General features: G+C 42.0%; 1 protein-coding gene across 11 annotated transcripts in view; it reads left to right on the top strand.

The window, feature by feature from the left end:
* CTNNA3 (catenin alpha 3) overlaps positions 1 to 20,856 on the top strand; it is a 566,694-nt gene that overhangs the window by 416,760 nt on the left and 129,078 nt on the right. For 10 of the 11 annotated variants that reach the window (XR_014156848.1, XR_014156849.1, XM_081862982.1 and 7 more), the window contains one exon: positions 8,797 to 8,997. Coding sequence is in view for 9 of the 11 variants with exons in the window: in XM_081862982.1 (XP_081719108.1) it covers positions 8,797 to 8,997 (201 nt within the window). In the remaining 2 variants the exon portion in view is untranslated. Of the gene's footprint in view, positions 1 to 8,796; positions 8,998 to 20,856 lie in introns of those variants that run through there. The other variant, XM_081862979.1, reaches the window with a different exon arrangement.

The following is a 20,856-nucleotide window of genomic DNA, read 5'->3' as shown; positions in this document are numbered from 1 at the left end:
CAAGATAGATGTTTTAGTGGTATTTGCTATTTTTTCTTTTTACTTTCTGAGTAAAATAAAGCTAAATGCATGCTTTCTTTCCCTTAAATCTCCCTTCCTTCAAAAGGTCCACCCATAAAATCCTTCTGCTGCTTGAACACATGCTTTTTTGCTATTTTTGTTTTGCTAAAACTGTGGAAAGTTTAAGGTTTGAACTCTTGTCAATTACACTCCTGTCAATTTGAACTCTTTTCTACATAGTTTTAAGTAAATGGTTTCAGACAAGGGTAGGGAACCCTTTTTCTGTTGGTAGGCACGCTCCCTTGTGGGTATTCCTCATGGGCCACATGCCTGTGGAACATAGGAAACTGCCATACGCTAAGCAAGTCAGACCATTGGTCTATCTAGATCAGTAATATATACAGTGACTGGCAGTAGCACTCAAAGAGTCCCACCTGGAGATGTTGGGCATCGAACCAGGGACCTTTGGAATGCAAAGCAGGTGCTCTACCACTGAGCAGGGGTCCTTTCCTGTGAGTGGGACTGGACTGAAAAGTGAGTAAGACCAGGGCTAAAAGTGGGTAGAGCTCACTCACTTACTTGCTCATTCCTCCCTTCCTCTGTTTTAACCCTTCTAGCCATGAAATTAAGCCAAGAGGTGCATGTGTCCCCAGGGCCACAGATAGTCTACCCATGGCTTAACTGGTGACAGCTGCCTTGCATTATGTGAAGATTGCCATTGGTCCTACCCACATGGATCATAGAGTGTTACACTGTATTCATATACAGCATATATACTGGATGATGTTGGTGATGATCTGTTTAGATACAATACTATATGTATCCATAGGTTTGACAGGTTTTTAACCCAGGTGAGGGCCTTTCCACATTTACCTTTTTATAGTGCTGTAGTTGCACCTTGATCCAGCATTCTTAAGATTGAATTTGTAGCTGATTATCTGCACCTTTGGAGTAAGTGGGTTTTCCTTTCTATATTAATGGCTGTGTTGTGCCCAAACTGAGAAAAGTTCCATGGCTATAGTCACATCTCTTACATACCCTCATGTTCCTCCAGCCAGTAAATGTTGGAATAATGAGCATGCACACAACCATAGCCTTTTATTTTGGTTTTAACGTCTAGTACTCTTACATTCTAACCTTGTGGGAGTATAGATTAGAAGTGGATCCATATGATTGCTTGAGTTATGGTGAACCTGACTATTTCAATGGATTTTCTTCTGCAACTAATGATTGCTGTCATGGGAAATATTTTGACTCAGTACCATTGTCTCGAACAGCTGTTTCCTCAGGCAAACCTATCAGAGGGTCTTCTTCTTCTTTGGCGATCTCTCGTAGCCGAGTAAGATTATCTTCCATAAACACAGTTTTAACAATGAGTCCGTAAGTGACTGTGGAGGCCAGTTCTGGATCTACACGTCCTTCCACAGTGGGGGCATTGGTTTCAGGGCAGGAGTTGATCACGGTGTGGATTTGCCAAGCGTGCCTTCCTCTTAGCATGTTTCTCCCTTGCATCCTGAGTTCGAGTGTCTTCAAAGCCCATGACACCTTTGGTATAGGCTGTTCTCCAACTGGAGCGCTCGCAGGCCAATGTTTCCCAGTTGTCAGTGTTTATACTACATTTTTTAAGATTTGCCTTGAGACATTCTTTAAACCTCTTTTGTTGACCACCAGCAAGAAAATTTATAAAGTGTCTAGTGTTAAGTCATCTTGTGGATAAATATGTCATGAGAAATAAACAGAAACTCTTTGTGGCATTTGTGGATTTAAAAAGTGCCTTTGATTCGGTTGACCGCAACAAACTATGGACTAAACTAGAACACCTTGGTATTGACCCATATTTACTTACACTATTCAAAGTTTACATTCTAATAACCAAATATATGTTAAAGTATCAAAAGATGGTAGACTTGCAGGTCCTATTCTGAATAATCGTGGAGTTAGGCAAGGCTGTATCTTGGCCCCTATCCTATTTAATCTTTTTTTATCTGACCTACCATTACTCCTTCAAAACGCAACCACTCATACTCCTTATTTAAACAATTGCCCACTCTCTCTACTACTTTATGCAGATGATGCTGTAATTATTTCACTCTCTGTTTTGGGTTTAAAAAAAATATTTAAGAGTTTCTCAAACTACTGCTCTCTTAATAATCTCAAAATTAATTATGATAAGACAAAGATTATGCAATTCAGAAAGAGAGGGAACCCAAAAGGATGTATAATTAATGGACATCTAATACAGGAAGTTAAGCACTTCAATTATCTGGGAATAACATTCAAAAATAATATGAATTGGAATACACATATATGTGCTGCTATAGCTAAGGCCAAAGTGACAGCCCACCATATAAAATCCTATTTTTTTTCTCAAGTAGGAAACAGATTCATCCCAGCTGTATTGCAAGTGATTGATATGAAACTGTGTGCCCAACTTCTTTACGGCACACCAGTGTGGATCTCAGGCGACCTCAAGAGGTTGGATAAATTTCACGCTTCCCTTCTGAGGTCATTATTAGGACTTGCAAACTCAGTAAAATATGAAACAATATGCTGTGAGCTGGGAATATTGCCTTTATCAGTTAGAGCATGGCTGAGGACCTTGAAATATTGGATCTTCCTCCATTATAGAGCCCTATCCCCTAATTCTCTACTTTACGATCTTTTAAGTGATAGTGCAATCTACAATCTATCACTGATATGTAGGAGAAAACTGGATTCTATAGGGCTCATTCTAACTGACTTTGAAATCTCTGATCCCAAAGATACATGGGAAATTATTAGGAAGACTCTCACAGAAAAAAGTGCTCTCGCCATGCTTGAGGTTGCAAAGCACAGCACCTGCTCTCCCATTCACTTAAATCTCCCTTTGTGTAGAGATTTCCAAAAGGGATACATGACAAATCTGAAGAATCATGAATCGCGTAGGCTGTTTATGTTGGCCAGATTTAACATGTTTCCCTCGGTGGTAGTGAGAGGAAGATATCTAGCTATCCCAGATTCTGAGCGTCTCTGCAAATGCAGGAAAAAAGAACTCGATACTCTAGAGCATATATTCTTCTCCTGTGATTTTGGTAGTTATGCCAGAATACAATTATATGAGGCCCTAAAATTTAAAAAAACAGATTTGTACTCAACCAACGGTCCAGGACATGTTGGCGGACAGCGATGATCAAATTACTTTGATAGTGGCCGAATTTTTGAGAGCTGTCCATGATGAAAGAATGGGCCATGATAGAGAGACTTAGTGGTTCCTAATGGTAGGTGACGTTGCTGTGTTGTATTTTTATTTCATATTAAATTGTATTATATTATTCATGTACATTGATTAATTTCTGGGAGTTAAGAATAGGACTAGGATAAATCGTGTTTGCTGTACCCGTATTTTATACAGTTTGTATATGTTGTTTGTCAGTGTGTGGTGTGCTATGCCTAATAAAGGTTTTTGAATTGAATTGACCACCAGCATTACGCTTTCCATTTTTAAGCTTGGAATAGAGTAGTTGCTTTGGAAGATGGTCATCAGGCTTCTGCATAACATGACCAGTCCAACGAAGCTGATGTTGAAGAATCATTGCTTCAACACGGGTGATCTTTGCTTCTTTCAGTACAGTCATACCTCGGGTTGAATGTGCTTCGGGTTGAGTGCATTTGAGTTGTGCGCCGCGACATCCCGGAAGTAATGAAGCGCCTTACTTCCGGGTTTCGCTGCTCGCACATGCGCAGACGCTCAAAATGCCGTCACGTGCCTGCGCGGAAGCGTCAAAACGTGTTCCGTTCAGGATGCGAATGGGGCTCCGGAACAGATCCCGTTTGCATCCCGAGGTACCACTGTACACTGATATTAGTTCACCTGTCTTCTCAAGTGATGTGTACAGTTTTTTGGAGACACCGTTGATGGAATCTTTCGAGGAGTTGGAGATGACGTTTATAAGTGGTCCATGTTTCACAAGCATACAGTAAGGTTGGTAGTACAATAGCTTTGTAAACAAGCATTTTGGTTTCCCTGCGAGGTATTAGAGGGTAGCTGTGCAAAACAGACATCTCCCAAGCCTCACCCACTAACCACATTCCCTCCACCCAGAAACTGGAATGGATGCTTGCACATATGTCACACAAGTGAACATGTTGAGGATCCATTCTGGATCTTTCTCTCTCACACACATACACCTATTGATAGGAGAGGAAAAAACAGTTTTCCCCCAGTACATTACTCTGGAGCAGTAGCTCAACTATGATGTTGTGTGGCAGCATGCCAAAATATTCCCAAAACCTGGGAACCATACAACTTTAAATGGTAGATGTGGAAAGACTTTATAATAGGCCACCTGGGGGTGTTACCAGCTAGAATATTGCTGTTGGGGCACCGCCAGCAGGTGTGATGCTGCTTTCTTCTCATGCATTAAGTAAACACATGAGGAGGTCCCTTGAACGATCGGATTGCAGTACATGAGTCTGGAACTCACTGAACATATTCATGGCATATTGTTGAATGCTAAAATCCTCTCTCTTTCTCTGAACCATTATTAAAATGCAATATAAAAATATTGATGAGGTAGGAAAAATGTTGATTTAAATGATTGCTGCTTACATTCCAGCTGATTCATAGTGGATTGGAATGGATAGCAGCCAACTTACTTTTATTGACTCTCTCTCTAGATTAATCAACTAATAGATGTTTTCCATCTACAGCCAGCCTTGTTGCATAAGCCAAATTGACTTATAACCTAAAAGATAGGCAATGAAATGAGAATTGATGATGGCAACTCAGAATTATTATGCTTGGTCTTAATAAAGATGAGTGGAAGGAGATCAAAACAAAAATTAACAGAACAGAAAAATCAGAACAGATGTGAATCTCTTTCTCATCCCGAGGTACTTAAAAGCAAGGAATGTCCTCCCAGGCAATGATATTGAATTTGCTCAAGAAAGTTTGATTATATGCTGTGACAGGAGAGGGTTAGCACAAAGAATATACTGAAGAATATACTGATGAGCCAGCTGGTCTCTTCTTATTTCCCCCAGATGTCTCTTGTTTACATCTTGAACTTCAGACTATATATTAACAACAAGAAGTCTTAAATTTTTGCTGGCATACTTTTTCCAGTTTAGCAACAAATATATTTTATTTTACCATCATAATTTCAAATGTTGCTCTAACAAGCATTTTCACTCCTCACTTTTCAGCAGGTACCACCTTAAAAAATTCTGTATCTGCCAGGGATTCTAGCTGACACCTAGCTTGGTGAGCTACCTTGGACTATGTGTGCTCCAGCCTCACAAAAATATCCAGGTTCAAAGGGGAATAAAGCCATGCAGCATCATTCCCTACAATTGGTAGAATCCTCTTGATTGGCCCAGCTCAAGTATAAATATTGAGTGTCTGAGCATCATTATCTCATGGTCAACAGAGCACTATCTGCTGCTTGCAGGTTCTCTGCATCTTGAGATGTAGATTCATATATGGGTACCAATGGCCCAGCCCAGTCTGAATCCAAAACATTATCAGTCTCTGCACTCCTGCTCTCCGTATTGTATAATGATTAAATCTGTGGGTGATCACTTAGTGGATCAGTTACAAGAAGAAACCAGTGCAGTGCCCCTTCCTTACTGTTTCCCTAGTCTCCCTGACCCCCCCCCCCGAAGCAACTATTAAAGCAAAAAAGGCTGTAAGTCATCGGGTACACTACATTCAGTTAAATGTAATGTGTAGCTTGGCCCCAAAACTGGATTAGGTGCAAGTTTGCTGCTTTAAATGACTTGTGAATTGCAACCTTAATGTCAGTCTGCACTTGCTATCCAACAAAGACACAGAGGACAAATTTCACTGCCACGGGCAGACATCACATTTGTGTCAGGGTTTGGTATTGCAGATATAAAGCAGTTACAATAGAATATTTCCACAAAACCAGTGTCTTCACCTGAGCAATTATGTAGGAGCAGCAGATGGCCATTATCCTCTGACAATATTTTATTGGCATCTCTGAAATGGATAGCACTTAGCAATGTATAATCTGATGTGATGTTCACTCTGTTATTCACATTGCACAAGAAGTAAAAACATTGCAGAGATGTCTGCAGTCATATAATGCTAATGGAGCAAGGGGGGGGGAACCTAAAATTTAAGTGTTCATCTATTTGTTTCAAAGTGAATTTAGTCATCCTATAAAAGCTGGTGAATTAACTGGGGCCCTCTAGCTATTGATGGAAAACTTGTAACAACATTATCAGGAGAGATGCAAAACTTCATCTTTACTTTTAAGATGTCACTTCAAGTGACCTTGAAAAAGTTGTTTAGCTACCATTTTTTTGGTCTTTCCCCCTCTAATTGTCAAGAAGATTGTCAGCTGCATGTAGTAGTTTACTGAGTGCTTGGACAACTTTAAGAAACCTCTTGTGATTTGCACATATATCCAATTGCCAGCACACCAGGAAGATGAGTCAAGACGACCAAATGTGGATGAATAGGTTGTATTTATTAAATATAACAACTTGAGGATCAGCAAAACAAATTTTAACTAGTCAGATTCAACCAATATAACCAAATCAAGTCCGGGCAGGTGTTCATTAATAGAAATCACCCCCATCACATCGGCAAGTTAACAGCCGCACCCTGTGTGCACGCTACAAGGTTTCCTAAGATTCCTCCCTCCCTGCTGCGTGGATCTTGGGTGTAAGAGCCCAACAGGCACATTGTGGCCCCATTGGCCAATGTTCACCCCAATGTGTCCATCAGGCCAAAGGGCACCCCCCCAGCACCTGCAGGCCATGCCTGACAACAGTGAATAAGGGATGCCCACAACCCAACACTGATTCAGGTAAGTGTTCCATTCTTTCTGAAATCATCTCACTTGCCTGGACTACATGCCAACTAGCCAAATTGAAGGAACACCAACCAACATCACCCAGCAGTGTGGAGTAGGCAAAAAAGAGGAGACCCAGAGCCAATTAGGGTCTCCCCCCAAAAAAATCCTACTCAGCCCCTGGAAAACAGACAACTAGTCTATAGGTCCATGCTGCAAAAGGGAAGGAGAGTGGTTGCTGAATAAAGAAGAGGGAAGAGTGTGGGACAGAGCAGGCTTAATAGCCTGTCACCACCTCTCCTCATTGGGCTAATCACTCTCAGGCCATAATGTCATGTGGCAAATACACCCACCCACCTATAAATGGGGTGATAGCCATTGTAACAATCCTTTCTCACCAACGTCTGAATAAGAATAGAGAGGTTTCTGCTGTTCAAGTGGTTCAGTTAAGGCATAAAGTTTGGAAGGCTTAACTTCCAGATTGAATGAATGCATGAATCTATGTAGGGATACCCTTGAAGATGCAGCCAGTGCAAAATGTCGCTACTTAACTGTTAAGTGAAGCCTCCCATCAGATCTGAGTAAATCTGAGCCAAGTAGCCTTACTAGGTACCTAATTCAAATCTAATCTTCAGCCCTCTTTCTGCACTGTAGACCTTTGTAAAGATTGTTGAGGGAAATGTATATGACGTGCTTCAGAAATGCTATATGAATGCTAATGATTACAGAATCACCACAATAAGCCCTTTGCTTTCTTATTGTCTTTCTATGTAGAATATATTGTCTTTATATTTTTGTCCAATATTCCTTACTGTTTTTCTCATCTCTGGGAGGATAGATTGAAGTCTGTGAACCAGAGTAGTGATTAGCTTCACTCCTAAAATAAGTCAAATAGGTCCCTTGGTTCTGGTAATTTCCTTATTAATAGACACTAATTTTAGTAAAGACTTATCCCTTTTCCTCTCCATTTTTGGCTGTTGTAGAAATCTTAGAAACAGCATTTATCTTTGTATCATGGGGAAGATATAAGAAGTACCTTCACACTGACAGTGTATGAGATCCATATGATCCCCAGCCCCACTTCAGTAACAATGGGGAAGTGTCAAGTATTGCCCCACCCCATGAGATCTTGGTGGCTCAATGCAATTTTCCTAAGTCTTCCCTTGTATTAAGGGGTCACTTTTCCATTTGTAAGGGGGTCCTGTTGCTTTGCTTTCCTTTCCTTTCCAAAGATTAGATGTGCTTTAGAGCAAGTTAGGCATCAACATGATTCTTCTCATCCTGTTATTTGAACATTGAAATTTAATATTTGTAATTTACATGGCAATGGCTAGATGCAAGAAAAATGATCTATAGTCTCTGTTGTAAGTTTAGTATGTGGGTTGTAAGTTTAGTATGTGGGATGAAGTTTGACATTTTGGTCTGAAGTGATGGAGCATAAATAGAGATGATTGTTGGATGCCATTAATATTGTCAACTGTTATTCTGTTTTTGTTTAACCAGGCAGGGGGAGAGTGTACATTATCTTTCTGCCTCAGATACCATCATGTCATGGGCTAACCTTAAAAAGTCAAGAGGCACGTGAAACTAATCTCAAGTGGGGGATATCCAGACTCAAGCCTTCACTCAGCTGTGAAGCTGACTAGATGGCCCAGGGCCAGTCACTTTCTTTTAGCCTAAACTACTTCACAGAACTGCTGAGAGAAGGGGAGAGAAGTCAGATAAAAATGTAATGAAACAAACAAACAAAAATATTAAAATGAAATAAACGGAAGGAAGCTTTAAAAGACACACCCCCTCAAAAAGGTGTGAGAAAGGATGGAAAATGTGTGATGCTTCAGGTGCCTTTTTGCAGAGTTAACTAAAGGCTGTTTGGACCAGCCTGCACTGACATAAGTGAAATGTTAACTTACATGCCAGTGTTTGATTAATTTCATATATCCTCAGTGATAGCTTGGTCTATATAATCATGTTTTGCTGTTTCTCTTTCACACAGAAAGTCATATCCTTGAGGATGTAAACAAATGCATCATTGCCCTAAGAGAACAGGATGCCGATGATTTAGATCGTGCAGCTGGTGCCATCCGAGGGCGTGTGGCTAGAGTGGCGCATATTGTTTCTGGTGAGATGGACAGTTACGAGGCTGGGGCCTACACTGAAGGAGTGATGCGAAATGTGCAGTATCTTACAAATGCTGGTATGTATCCATTCTATCCTAGGTTTTGATTTGCGTTGAATTTTTGTAGATAACAGCCCAAATTTATTTAGCTTCCGTCCTGCCAGAGCTTAGTTTTCCTCCTTATGACACCCAGATTTTTACATTCTGGAGTGCGGGGCATGCTCTTCTTTCTATAGAACTAGCTATCATAATGGAAAGAAGTGTCTCTGTTACAGCTCCAATCCAGTAATGCTTTGGATGCTTGACCCATAATTTGACCTGTCAATTTAGCAAGTGCTTTTGGAGTGTGGTGTTAGAATTCCTGCTCCATGATTGCAGTCATGGGATCGTTGTCTTTCACATGACGGTATGTGTTTTGACTCCACAGAGTGGGAAGTGACGGAGACAGGATGTTTGTGTTTCTATGTTCCATGAAGTGGGATTATTGTCCCTTGATCTTTTTCTCTTTGCTGTCTGATGCTAGAGAGAGAGGGAGCCATGCTGTAGTGCTCTGTGTGTGTTTATATGTAAATAAAGTAGATTAGCCAAAATGCTGAGTTGCTGAGGTCTGTTACGCAAGCTGGGCAAACTCTGCGGATCCCTAAGTGTGCTGGTGTCTGTTGGCATCGGGCGCTATGTTGTTCGGGCTGAAGAAAGCTGATGAAGCTCCCGAACAATCAACCAGGAGGGAGGGAACATGCCAATCGGGCATTTGTCTCTGCCAGGGTCCTACTCAAGTGTAGGCTAAACTCCTGACATGTGGTGCTACTGGCTGCTTCTGCACAGTAAAGTTCCATAGCTAGGTTGCTTAGGGTAGATGTTATGGCCTGCTACTGCTGCCTCAGTGCAGTGAAGCATAGAATCAAGTTGCCGGAGTGCATGAGTATTGTGACATTAGAGCGGTTCCTTAGCCAAACCTGCAAAGTAGGCTTGTAGTCCTGTGGAACCCATCCTAGACCTTTCTTTTTGATGCTACCACCTGTGTTTGGGTCACATAAGGCAAGGGAGCACGATTCCTACTCATGAATTTTGTATTCAAATATGCATATTCTCCCAAAATACACATTCCTAAATGTGTGTTTTTAAAAGAAATATACAAATTGAATATCTTTTGTGCAAAGAAATGCTTAGATTTGGAAAAAGTGTGAAATCCAAAGCATGACTATATTCCAGTCCAGACATAAGTTTGTGAAGTGTGGATCTGAACAGCTCATATCAGAATTAACAAAAAACTAATTCCTGAAGCATCCCCAGTTGCTTCTCTTTCTCCCCGTTCCTCCCTCTATTCATTCTTCTGTGACACTCCTCAGGAAGGAATAGGTGAGAAATCTTGTGGCACAACAGTTTTCTCATTATTTCTTGAATGGAATGACTGGAAATGATAGAAAAAGCTCGGCTTTTGTGTAAGCTTCAACCCTTCCTCATTGTAACTTGGTTCAAAGTCATTTTGAATTGGCACTGACTGCTGTTCCATTGCACATCTATGACAGTAATGTACCAGAGTCTAAATCCATATATAGCAAAAGGCAGCCAGAAATAAGAGGCTTTTGGTTGCAAAAAAATTTGGCACACTTCACTAATGTGTTACACACTGAGTTTTTAACATCTGAATCCAGCACCCTTAAATTATCAACTAAAATTCATAAGAAACATTATTATAAATGGTTCATGACTTTTGGACCATATGTTGTAAATAAATATGAAATCCTAAAAGATACCCCACCCAAGGAAAAGCATACTGAAAGCAAAATACAACTTGCTCTAAAAAGCTAGACCCAGCAAGCAATGATACAGCTAGTTTTTCCATGCAGAAACTAATCAAATATTTAGAAGCAGCTTGTCCAAATGTGCATCACTGAATCCATTTCTTTTCCAAGAGGGCCTACGTTTTGCTGTTACATCAGCAGCTTCTGCCTCATAGGTAGTTACCCTCTTCAGCCAAAGATCATTGCCTTATTGCAACCACTCTGAAAATTGTCCCTTAGGGGCAAATAGTAGCACTGGGAAAAGCTGTAGAATAAAAGGTTTTAATAAGAACTCTCTCAGTACCATAGTCCCTATCTGGGTTGAGGGTCCCAGTAGTGGTTTTTACTAATCAAGAATAGTGCCTGGTACTCCAAGTGTCATTGCACCATAGAGTTGCATAATGGCAGCCCAATACTGGCAGTTTTATTTTCCTGTCCCTTTCCATATTGTGAAATGCAGTAGCTGCAAAGACAGCAACTGAACACCAAATTTTATGTTGGGGGATCATTACAAATGGCAGTGAAAATAAAACTGCCAATATTGTAATGCTATTATACAGCTGTATATTCTGTGTAAAGTTCTGGTCTCCCCATCTCAAAAAGGATATTGTAAATCTGCAAAAAATGTATAACCAAATGTTCACAAGACTGGGGCAACTCCCCTAAGAAAAAAGGGTTTGGGTTCTTAGTTTAGAAAAAAAAGGTGAGGGGGCCATACTTGAGAGAGATTAAAGAAAGAAAGAAAGAAAGAAAGAAAGAAAGAAAGAAAGAAAGAAAGAAAGAAAGAAATGGTGAGGACAAAGTGGATAGAAATACTTTTTCTCCCATTCCATTAACTAGATTCCAGTGTCATCCACTGATGCTGAAATGTGGGAGCATATATATGAACTCATTGACCATTCTCAGCCTTCCACTACATAGCATTTGTCATGTCTGGCACTATCATTTATTTTGAGAGAAGAGCAACAACATGGGAAAGGAAGGACATTCTTCAACTGTGCAGTATCTGAAAACGTAACATAATCTACTGTTAGAACGCCCTTTTTAAATTTTACTGCCTGTCAGAAAATACAGCAGTTAAAGATTAGGGAACAATTTGCTCTCTGATGACTGAATAAAGAGACAAACACACAGGCTGGGGTTGAACTGGGCCACTTTTATTCGGTGAACATAATGAGATCAGAAGAGCGAGTTAGCTATAAAGGGAGAACTCACTTGAACTACAGCTGTAACCATTGGACAACACACCCCTGCCTGTGGAAAACAGGCATGGCTATCCAGCTTACCCCCGTTCCCAGGCCATACCTTGGAGGTGAGAAGAGAAGCGTTGCTGCCTCACCACCCCTGGGATTCCATAGCTACAGCTGGATGAGTCAGCTTGGCCTCATAAGTGGCCTGTATCCCTGAGCAGAGAGTAGACTATATTACAGTGGTTCCAATCCCACCTTTGGGACTGAGTAGCATTGGAAGAGTGCCTTTCAGCCCCCTGGCAGCTATGTTATAGGATTGTCGTGAACTGGCAGAACTACGAGGAGGAAGAAGAGGATCCCGGCAAGGGGTGTAGCCAGGACAGGGACACACTGGGGCAAGCTGGGAATGGGGAAGGAGAGGTTGGTATAGGAAGTACTCACAGGAGGACGGAGGATGACGAGGGGATTGGGGTCAGAGCATAGGACCCAGAGCCAGAGGGGTCCCTGTCTCCATGAACACGGTGGGCTCTGAGGTGTAGGGAGTAATTCCAGGAGGCGGAGGCAGTCAAGGGCCCACAGCCCAGCTCCCTAGGTGGCCAGGTGGGACTCATTAGCTCTGGGTTGTGATTCCTCAACTGGAGTAGGCTTGGAGCAGGTGAGGGTCATCTGCCTCGTCAAGCCCAGATGCTGCAGTCAGCAGGCAAAGTACAAAAGGGAAGCAGAGCTGAGGTGCTGTGTCTGCTCAGCTGCCCATGGTTGGGCCATGGCTCGGATCCTGCAGGATCTCTGTGGGACTGTTTTTTGGTTTTTGACTTTGGACATCTGGATTGGCCCTGGACTGGGAACTTGGCATACGGACTTGCTGCTAGGTAGGCCAGGGGTTCAGGCCAAGGGTGCTGCTGGGGACTGTTTATCTCCACTCCTTTTTAATATCTACATGAAGCCATTGGAAGTGGTCATTAGGTGTTTGATTTTACTGTTTTATCTTTTGCAAACCAGTTTGAGGCTTTTCTTTTTAACAGTCAAGTGGTGTATGAAATAAATAAATGAGCCACCATTTGGTGTTGCTTACTTATTATAGTTTGTATTGCTAACTTCTGGTTTGATTTTGGTCCATTGTGCTGTGTTCTACACAGAAGATTCAAATTGCTGAGTATCTTTAGATGTATAAATATGCCAATTAACTTAGCGCAAACTTCATGCTTATATTTGTAGGCTCAACATCTGAGTCGAAGCACACTGATTTATTTTAAAGGAAAAGCTTACTTTAATAGCCCTTGAATTGCAAATCATCCATAACCATTGATCTGAAGAGTCACAAATTTGCTGTAAAATACAGCTCCCCATTAAAGTTAGAGAAAGGCTCAACTGAATGACTCTGGATAAGAAAAGATGTGTCCTCAGAGGCAGGGCAGAGGTTTCACCTACAGGGCTGAGTGGTGATTTAATAGGTTTATAGATAAATCCTGTATATATTTGTCCCTTAATCCTGCCGAGTTTAGAGAAGAAAATATTTTCTGTGTTCTCAGTTTCTGTATTTGACAGTCATTCTGCCCAATCCTATGCATGTTTCCTCAGAAGTAAGGCTCTTTGTGATCATTGGACTTAACTCCCAAGTGAGGGTAAACAGGATTACAGCCTGTTGATGCTGTGATGATTCATGGAGCTAAATGGGGCTTACCTTTGTGTAGGAATGTATAGGATTGCACTGCAAAGAGCCTAGTCAATTTTGTTTTTTCCTTGTGCTGAAAATTATTTGTTGGCTAGGGCAAGGAAAGCTCCATGACAAAAAATGGAATTAAATTACCTGCCTTAACAAAGCATGTCTGCCTTTTCCGTTGCCTCCATAAAGCTTGCCTACCTCTGAAAAAAAGTTTTACTGAGCATGTAGTCATTTCAATTTTTTAATACACAGTAGTATTCTTGGCATTCATGCCTAACATATTATTAAATCTAAAATATATTACATTAGTTGATCACTTTTTCTGACATAATTTTTATTGGTTTGTTCACTGTTGAAAACACTTTTGTCCATCACTAATGGAGGACAGATTGTAGGCCCTGCATCAATAACAAATATTTTCATAGAGCAACCTAATCCCCTTATGTGCATCAGAGGAAATCTCTAGTCAAGATGAGAGATTACTTGGAAATAGGTTTGTCATTAATTTAGGGCATATTTACATTGCAAATTTATTGGGGATTCTCCAAAGAATCCCAGGAATTGTGTTTGGGAGTTTGGTGAAATCTGCCTCTATTCCACATATTGTAGCACCCTGCTTGTGGTTAACGCTTAGCTGGAATGAAATATTCAACGCAGCAATAGAGAAATTAAAATAGTAATTTATTTGTCAGACAAATAAATAAGAGGCACAGTGGTACATGGTTACCAAGCTCTGGCCTGGCCTCCTGCCATTCTGGCCAGCACTTATATTCCCTTAATCCAGCCCCCTTTGCTCCTCCTGTGGCTGCCTCTGTCCAATCAGCCTGGTTGAAATTCCTATTGGCTGTTTGCTAGAGCCAATCACAAAAGATACACCCACAAAAGATACACCCACTTCCTTGCCCTTATATGGGAGACAAAGAGCTATATATAAATGACAAATAAGTAATAATATATCTTACATGGAATCTTAATTACCAGCTCACCTCTTGCCCTTCTTGCCCTATTGCCTTCTAAAACAAATGGTTTAATCTTACATTTTATGTTCAACAGATGTCAAGGATCTTGAGTTTCACATAAACATTGAAAGATTTCCTTCATTTAATGTTTCTAAACAAAATGCCTGACAACTATATATCAAGACTGCCCGGATGGCGTCTTCTGTCTGGCAAGGGGGGGGGCTGGTGGCTGACTTAATTTCAGGATAAATACAACTCTTACAACCATATGAAATAAGAATCTAGCATTCCTTAAATCCTTTGCATAATTACATTTAAGCCAATATATTTAAGCTAATATATTTCATACATTTATCATAGGTAGCCTCTTAAAAGAATAAAGCTTCTCAAAGTGAAAAGGAAGGAACTCAATAAAACACAGCTTTTAAAAGAAGCCTCTTCAGTTTGCACCTCCCCCTTTCCCCCTCCTCTCCAGCCTCAAAATAAAATAGGAAGAAGCTGCTTCTTCTGCCAAGCCAGTTGCCTTTCCAACATTTAACACATTTTAACCTTTTTTAACTCTCTCAGTTTAAGAAACAGCTTTAGAAGAGACTTCCCCAAAAATGCTCTCTTTCTTTCTAGCTAAATGTTTTTCCTTCCATTTGCTCCTGGCCTTTCAACCTTAGAAAGAAGATCTGGCTCATTTTACTGGGAGGCACATTAGTATTATCTTTCCCCATTCCTAATGGTGTTTTCTCAGCCTTGGGGCAGCATATGTAATTCTCCCTTTTTATGACTTTGAGAATTGTTTTTCTACTATAAATCAATGGGGCCCTTCTTGTCTTAGGAGGAAAAACATCTTGCCAAGGTTCTTTTAGGCAGCTGGTCTTTTGCCTGGCATGAAACATTTGAAAATCCTTTTTTTAAGCTCATTTTTAAATACAAGCCTTGATTGAAATATATAGAAGCTTTGATAAACATGCAGGCTTATGATTAGATGCCTCATTCCCCCCTTTCAAGCTCAAGGACCTTCATCCCAAGTGTCCTTGATAGCTTGACCTTCATCATATTCCTGAGGTAAAGCTCTGTATAGGGCCATGATATGAGGTAGAGTTTCATTTGAAACCATCTTGCTAATTGTACTTCTAAAACATGAAATGATACATGGCATCATACATAAAACCAATACTACTACTGTCAAGAAAAACAAGCAAGACAATAGTATCCCTTTGAGTCCTGTGACATTAGGTAACCAATTGGTGAGCCATCCCATATCCCATCCTTCCCATGTTTGTACTGGGACATGTGCTATATTCTCCATCTTTGTGGCCAACACACGGATTGCCTCACCATTATCAGAAATGTTAAAGCAACAGGCATTCCCTGTCAAGTTCAAGACTCCACATAGGCCTCCCTGCCTGGCAAGTACATAATCCATTCCCATTTTCAGCTGCAAAATGGCGGCTCTACTTTCATCCAACTGTTGTGCAATAAGTCTCAAACTCTGGGCCGTTGCATTGGTTACAAGTTCCACTACTGCTTGCAATCGAATTATTCTGTTTAGATTATAAATAGGATCCCGTGCCCCTTGTATGAGCTCACCAGGATTCCAGGAGGCAGGATCATAATAGGCTATAATGCGCTCTGGCGGCCAATCATCAGTACCGCTCCAACTTTGGGTACTTCCTCCTGCTATATGAGAAATATCAGCATTCCTTCGTGTTCGCCTGGCCGAACTAGTGGGCATAATCCACATTGGTGGTAATACCCAACCCAAGAAACAAGTCCCACTCCATTTGGAAGGGAGTTTCTTGTATGCCCATTCTCCACATATCCACCACAACCATCGGGTCTGAGGTTTTTGGTACGGGGAATACAGAAGGCGAAATACCAAAAGGGGTAGAGAGTTCACAGTGCAGTATGTTAGATTGCCTTTTTCTGTCACAGTTATGTTCCACACCACTTTCCATGCATGAATAAAAGGAGGTGCACAGGGCAAGGCATTCCGAGTTCGATAGGTAGTACCGTGTGCCCAGGTATGACTATTCTTCTTATAATCCCAAGTATAGTGACAATGAGAAGAGCCTATCATGGGAGAATCAGCTGCATCTGATGATTTATGTACACAGAATTCCCCTTGTACAGGTATAACTCGTAATGGTTTAGTTGAGTTCCATCCGGGGAAATTCTGTATTTCAGTTTGGTGTGGCATTTCGCTTACCATACCAATAGCATCTAATGGTATCGGTAATAAGGGCATACCTCCCTCTGAATCATCTGGCCCAAGAGAGCAAACAAGGCAATTGGTCCTATTTGCAACATTAGCTACCATTTCAGCTAAACCTACCCACATATTGTGGTCATGGCTGAATCCATATTTAGCCAATTTGGTCAGATTCAAGGACCCTTCCCCTTCCCAAGGGATCAGGATTAATAAAATCATGTTGATGTCTAGTATATGCATTCCTTCCACAAAAGATTACCTTATTGTGATAGCAAATAATTATTAGCCCCAATATAATTCCCCCAGTGACAGAAATGGGGAACCACCAAGACCAAAACATATATCCCGAGGATCCCCAATGAGTAATATCTCTGATAATTGTTCCACAAGGGGGGGGGCAGTCAATCAATTGTATTAGAGAATCTTTCCGTTCACAGTCGCTGGTTCAGACGCTCCTCAAGCTTCAGGCGTGCGCAGGTCAGCCAGCTTCCAGGTTGTGGCTGCAGCAGGCCGGTCATCAAATGTTGCCCGTGACCTAGCCCGTTCCCGGTAGGGCTAGATACAGGGGTTTTTGGAGAGAGTTAGTTTTAAAGGATTAGAGGGGTCACCTTTGCACGTCCAACTGCCTTCAGACTTCTTCAAACGAGAGTGATGAATCCAGGGGGTCACCTCAGCTACCTTCACCGCTGTTGGAGTAGAGAGCAAGACGGTGTAAGGTCCACGCCACTTAGGTGCAAGTGGATCACGTTTCCACTCTTTCACCCATACGCTATCGCCAGCCTGGAACTGATGAATCGGCTCGGCAATGCTGCACGGCGTGCGCTCGAGGGCCCACCTGTTAAGAGAAACAAAAACACGGGAGAGAGATTGCACTTGTTCCTGTGTCACATGGTCTCCTATTTGTTTAAGGTCAGCTGGAATATCCTGAACAAAGGAGGGCGGTCTCCCATACAGGAGCTCAAAAGGTGACAACTTAAGTCTTTTTGTGGGTGCACACCGAACACGAAACAGTGTTATGGGTAACACATCTACCCATCCCAATCCCGTTTCCTGGGTTAATTTTGCCAATTGGGTTTTCAGAGTCCGATTCATTCTTTCAGTTTTCCCTGAACTCTGAGGCCTATATGCTGTATGCAGTCTCCATTTTACTTGTAGGACTCGACATACATCTTGTACTACTTGATCAATGAACGCTGGCCCATTATCACTTCCAATGCATCTAGGTAATCCAAACCTTGGGATCAATTCAGTGAGGAGTCTTTTAGTTACCTCTCGTGCCTTTTCAGTTCGGGTGGGAAAAGCTTCAACCCATCCGGTAAAAGTATCTACAAACACAAGGAGATACTTGAATCCCTTAGAAGGGACCAGCTCTGTGAAGTCCACAATTAGGCTTTCCATGGGGACGTATCCCACATGCTGAATTCCAGGAGGTTGTACCGGTCCCTGCCTGGGATTGTTTTTAGCACAAAGAACACATTTCTGTGAAATGCAAGTTGCTAATTGTGATAGATTAATAATATACAACTTCCGACTGAGACTCTCTCTAGTTGCAGTACCGCCAAGGTGAGTAGATTCATGATAATTTCTTACAATTGTACCTGCTAGATGATGAGGTACATAAATCCTATTGTCCGGCAGGATCATCCAACCGTCCTTCACAACTGCTCTTTCCTGTTCAGCCCACTTCCTCTCTTCTGGGGTATAGTGAGGTTTAACATCTTCTGGAACTACCTCTGGTATGAGGGCTGCTATAAATCCTCCCACAGGCTTTTGGGCTGCCTCTCGGGCTGCTTTGTCAGCAGCATGATTTCCTCTGGTTATTGGATCCCTTCCTCGTCCATGACCTTTGCAGTGCATTACAGCAATCTGTTCTGGAGCCCATACTGCTTCTAACAGGATTTCTACTTCAGGTCCATATTTCAAAGCCTTCCCGTGGGCTCCGATTAGACCTCTTTCTTTCCATAGAGCTCCATGTGCATGCAGGGTTAAGAAGGCATATTTTGAATCAGTATAGATGTTTGCCTTACATCCGGCTGCCAATTGCAGAGCTCTAGTTAAACCTATAAGTTCAGCCTTTTGTGCTGAGGTGCCAGCAGGCAAAGCTTCAGCTTCCACAACTTCCTCATTGGTGACCACAGCATATCCTGCTCGTCTGGCACCTTCATGCAGGTAACTGCTACCATCCGTATAATATACAACATCTGGATTTTTCAATGGCTCATCTTTCAGATCAGGTCTACTGGAATAAACTTCATCCATTACTTGGAGACAATCATGTGATTCCTCATCATCTACCTCTGGTAGGGGCAGCAAAGTCGCTGGATTGAGCATATTCACTACTCGTAGATGAATCCTGGGATTTTCACACAATAGGCCTTGGTATCTAGCCATCCTTGGGTTCGTTAGCCAATAACTACCCTTATATTCCATGAGTGTCAGAACAGCATGAGGTACATTCACATACATCGTCTGGCCAAAGGTAAATTTATCAGCTTCTTTGACAAGGCTCGCAGTGGCCGCTACTGCCCTTAGGCATGGAGGCCATCCTTTTGCTACTGAGTCCAATTGTTTAGACAAATAAGCTACTGGACGGTTCCAACTTCCTAATCTCTGGGTCAGGACTGCCGCTGCAATCCCATTCTGTTCATGTACATACAGCTGAAAGGGTTTTTCCGAATTAGGCAATCCAAGGGCTGGTGCCTCCATAAGTCGCTGTTTGATAACTAAAAAGGCTTGTTTCTGCTCAGGTCCCCATACGAATGGGTCCTTTTCTGCACCTCGAGTGCTTTCATGTAAGGGCTTGGCCAGACTACTGAAATCAGGTATCCATAGTCTACAAAACCCTGCTGTTCCCAGGAATCCCCTAAGTTGTTTTCTTGTGGTAGGTTCCTTGATAAGGCAAATAGCTTCTTTCCTCTCTGGTCTCAATGCTCGTTGTTGGTGTGAGATGTCAAAGCCCAAATATTTGACCTTTTCTAAACATAACTGTGCCTTTTTCTGGGAAACTCGGTAGCCAGCTTCCCAGAGCAAGTGGAGCAGTTCCTCTGTCCCTTCTTTACAGGTATCAAAATCCTTTGCAGCTAGTATAAGATCATCCACATATTGCAGAACCACCTTTTCTCCCGGTGTTGAGGGGTAACTTGTTAGATCCCTCGCCAAGGCAGTGCCAAATAAAGTTGGGGAATTTTTGAATCCTTGGGGCAATCTTGTCCAGGTTAGCTGGCCTTTTGTTCCTGTCAAAGGGTCTTCCCACTGGAAGGCAAATATAGGTTGGCTCTGTGGTGCCAGCCGGCAACAGAAGAATGCATCTTTCAAGTCCAATACAGTAAAAAATGTTGCTTCTGGTGGGATCAAACTCAGCAAGGTATATGGGTTTGGCACATTTGGGTGCAAGGTCTCGATAGCCTGGTTTACGAGCCTCAAGTCCTGCACTGGCCTATATTCATCTGTCCCAGGTTTTCGAACAGGCAAAAGGGGTGTGTTCCATTCTGATTGGCAAGGCTTAAGCAGACCATATTTTAATAGGCGGTCCAAATGTTTCTGGATGCCCTCCGCTGCTCGCCGGGGTAAGGGATATTGCTTTACAGATACAGGGGTAGCCATAGGTTTTAGGGTTACTACAATTGGAGCTATATTCTTAGCCATTCCTGGTGGGCTATTTTCGGCCCATACTCCTGGTGGCACCTGTAGAGTTCGGAGGAGCTTGTTTAATTCTGTATCCAATGTGGGTTGGACTTGCAAGGCTGACATTAGGCGCCATGATTGTTCCTTAGGTACTGAGAGGGTAATTATTCCTGCTGCTTTTGATGGCAGTTTCATTTCTGGACCTCGAGGAGTGAAAGTGATTTGGGCCTGCAATTTGGACAGCATATCTCTACCTAAGAGAGGTATTGGACACTCAGGTATATACAAAAACTGATGGGTTAAACGATGTCCCCCAATCTGGCATTCCAAAGGTTGGAGGAAAGACCTCTTAGCTGACTGTCCAGTGGCACTTTTAATGATTACACTTTTGGATGCCTTTTTCTGCAATAGTTCTGGGAGTACTGAGTATTCAGCCCCAGTATCAATCATAAAATCTATTAAATGGCTTCCTAATTGAATCGTGACCGTGGGCTCCTGGAAGCCTAACTTTATG

Source organism: Podarcis erhardii (assembly GCF_964252035.2).
Source record: "Podarcis erhardii genome assembly, chromosome: 5".
In the NCBI taxonomy this organism is placed as follows: domain Eukaryota; kingdom Metazoa; phylum Chordata; class Lepidosauria; order Squamata; family Lacertidae; genus Podarcis; species Podarcis erhardii.
This window is presented reverse-complemented; position numbering and strand designations above follow the sequence as displayed.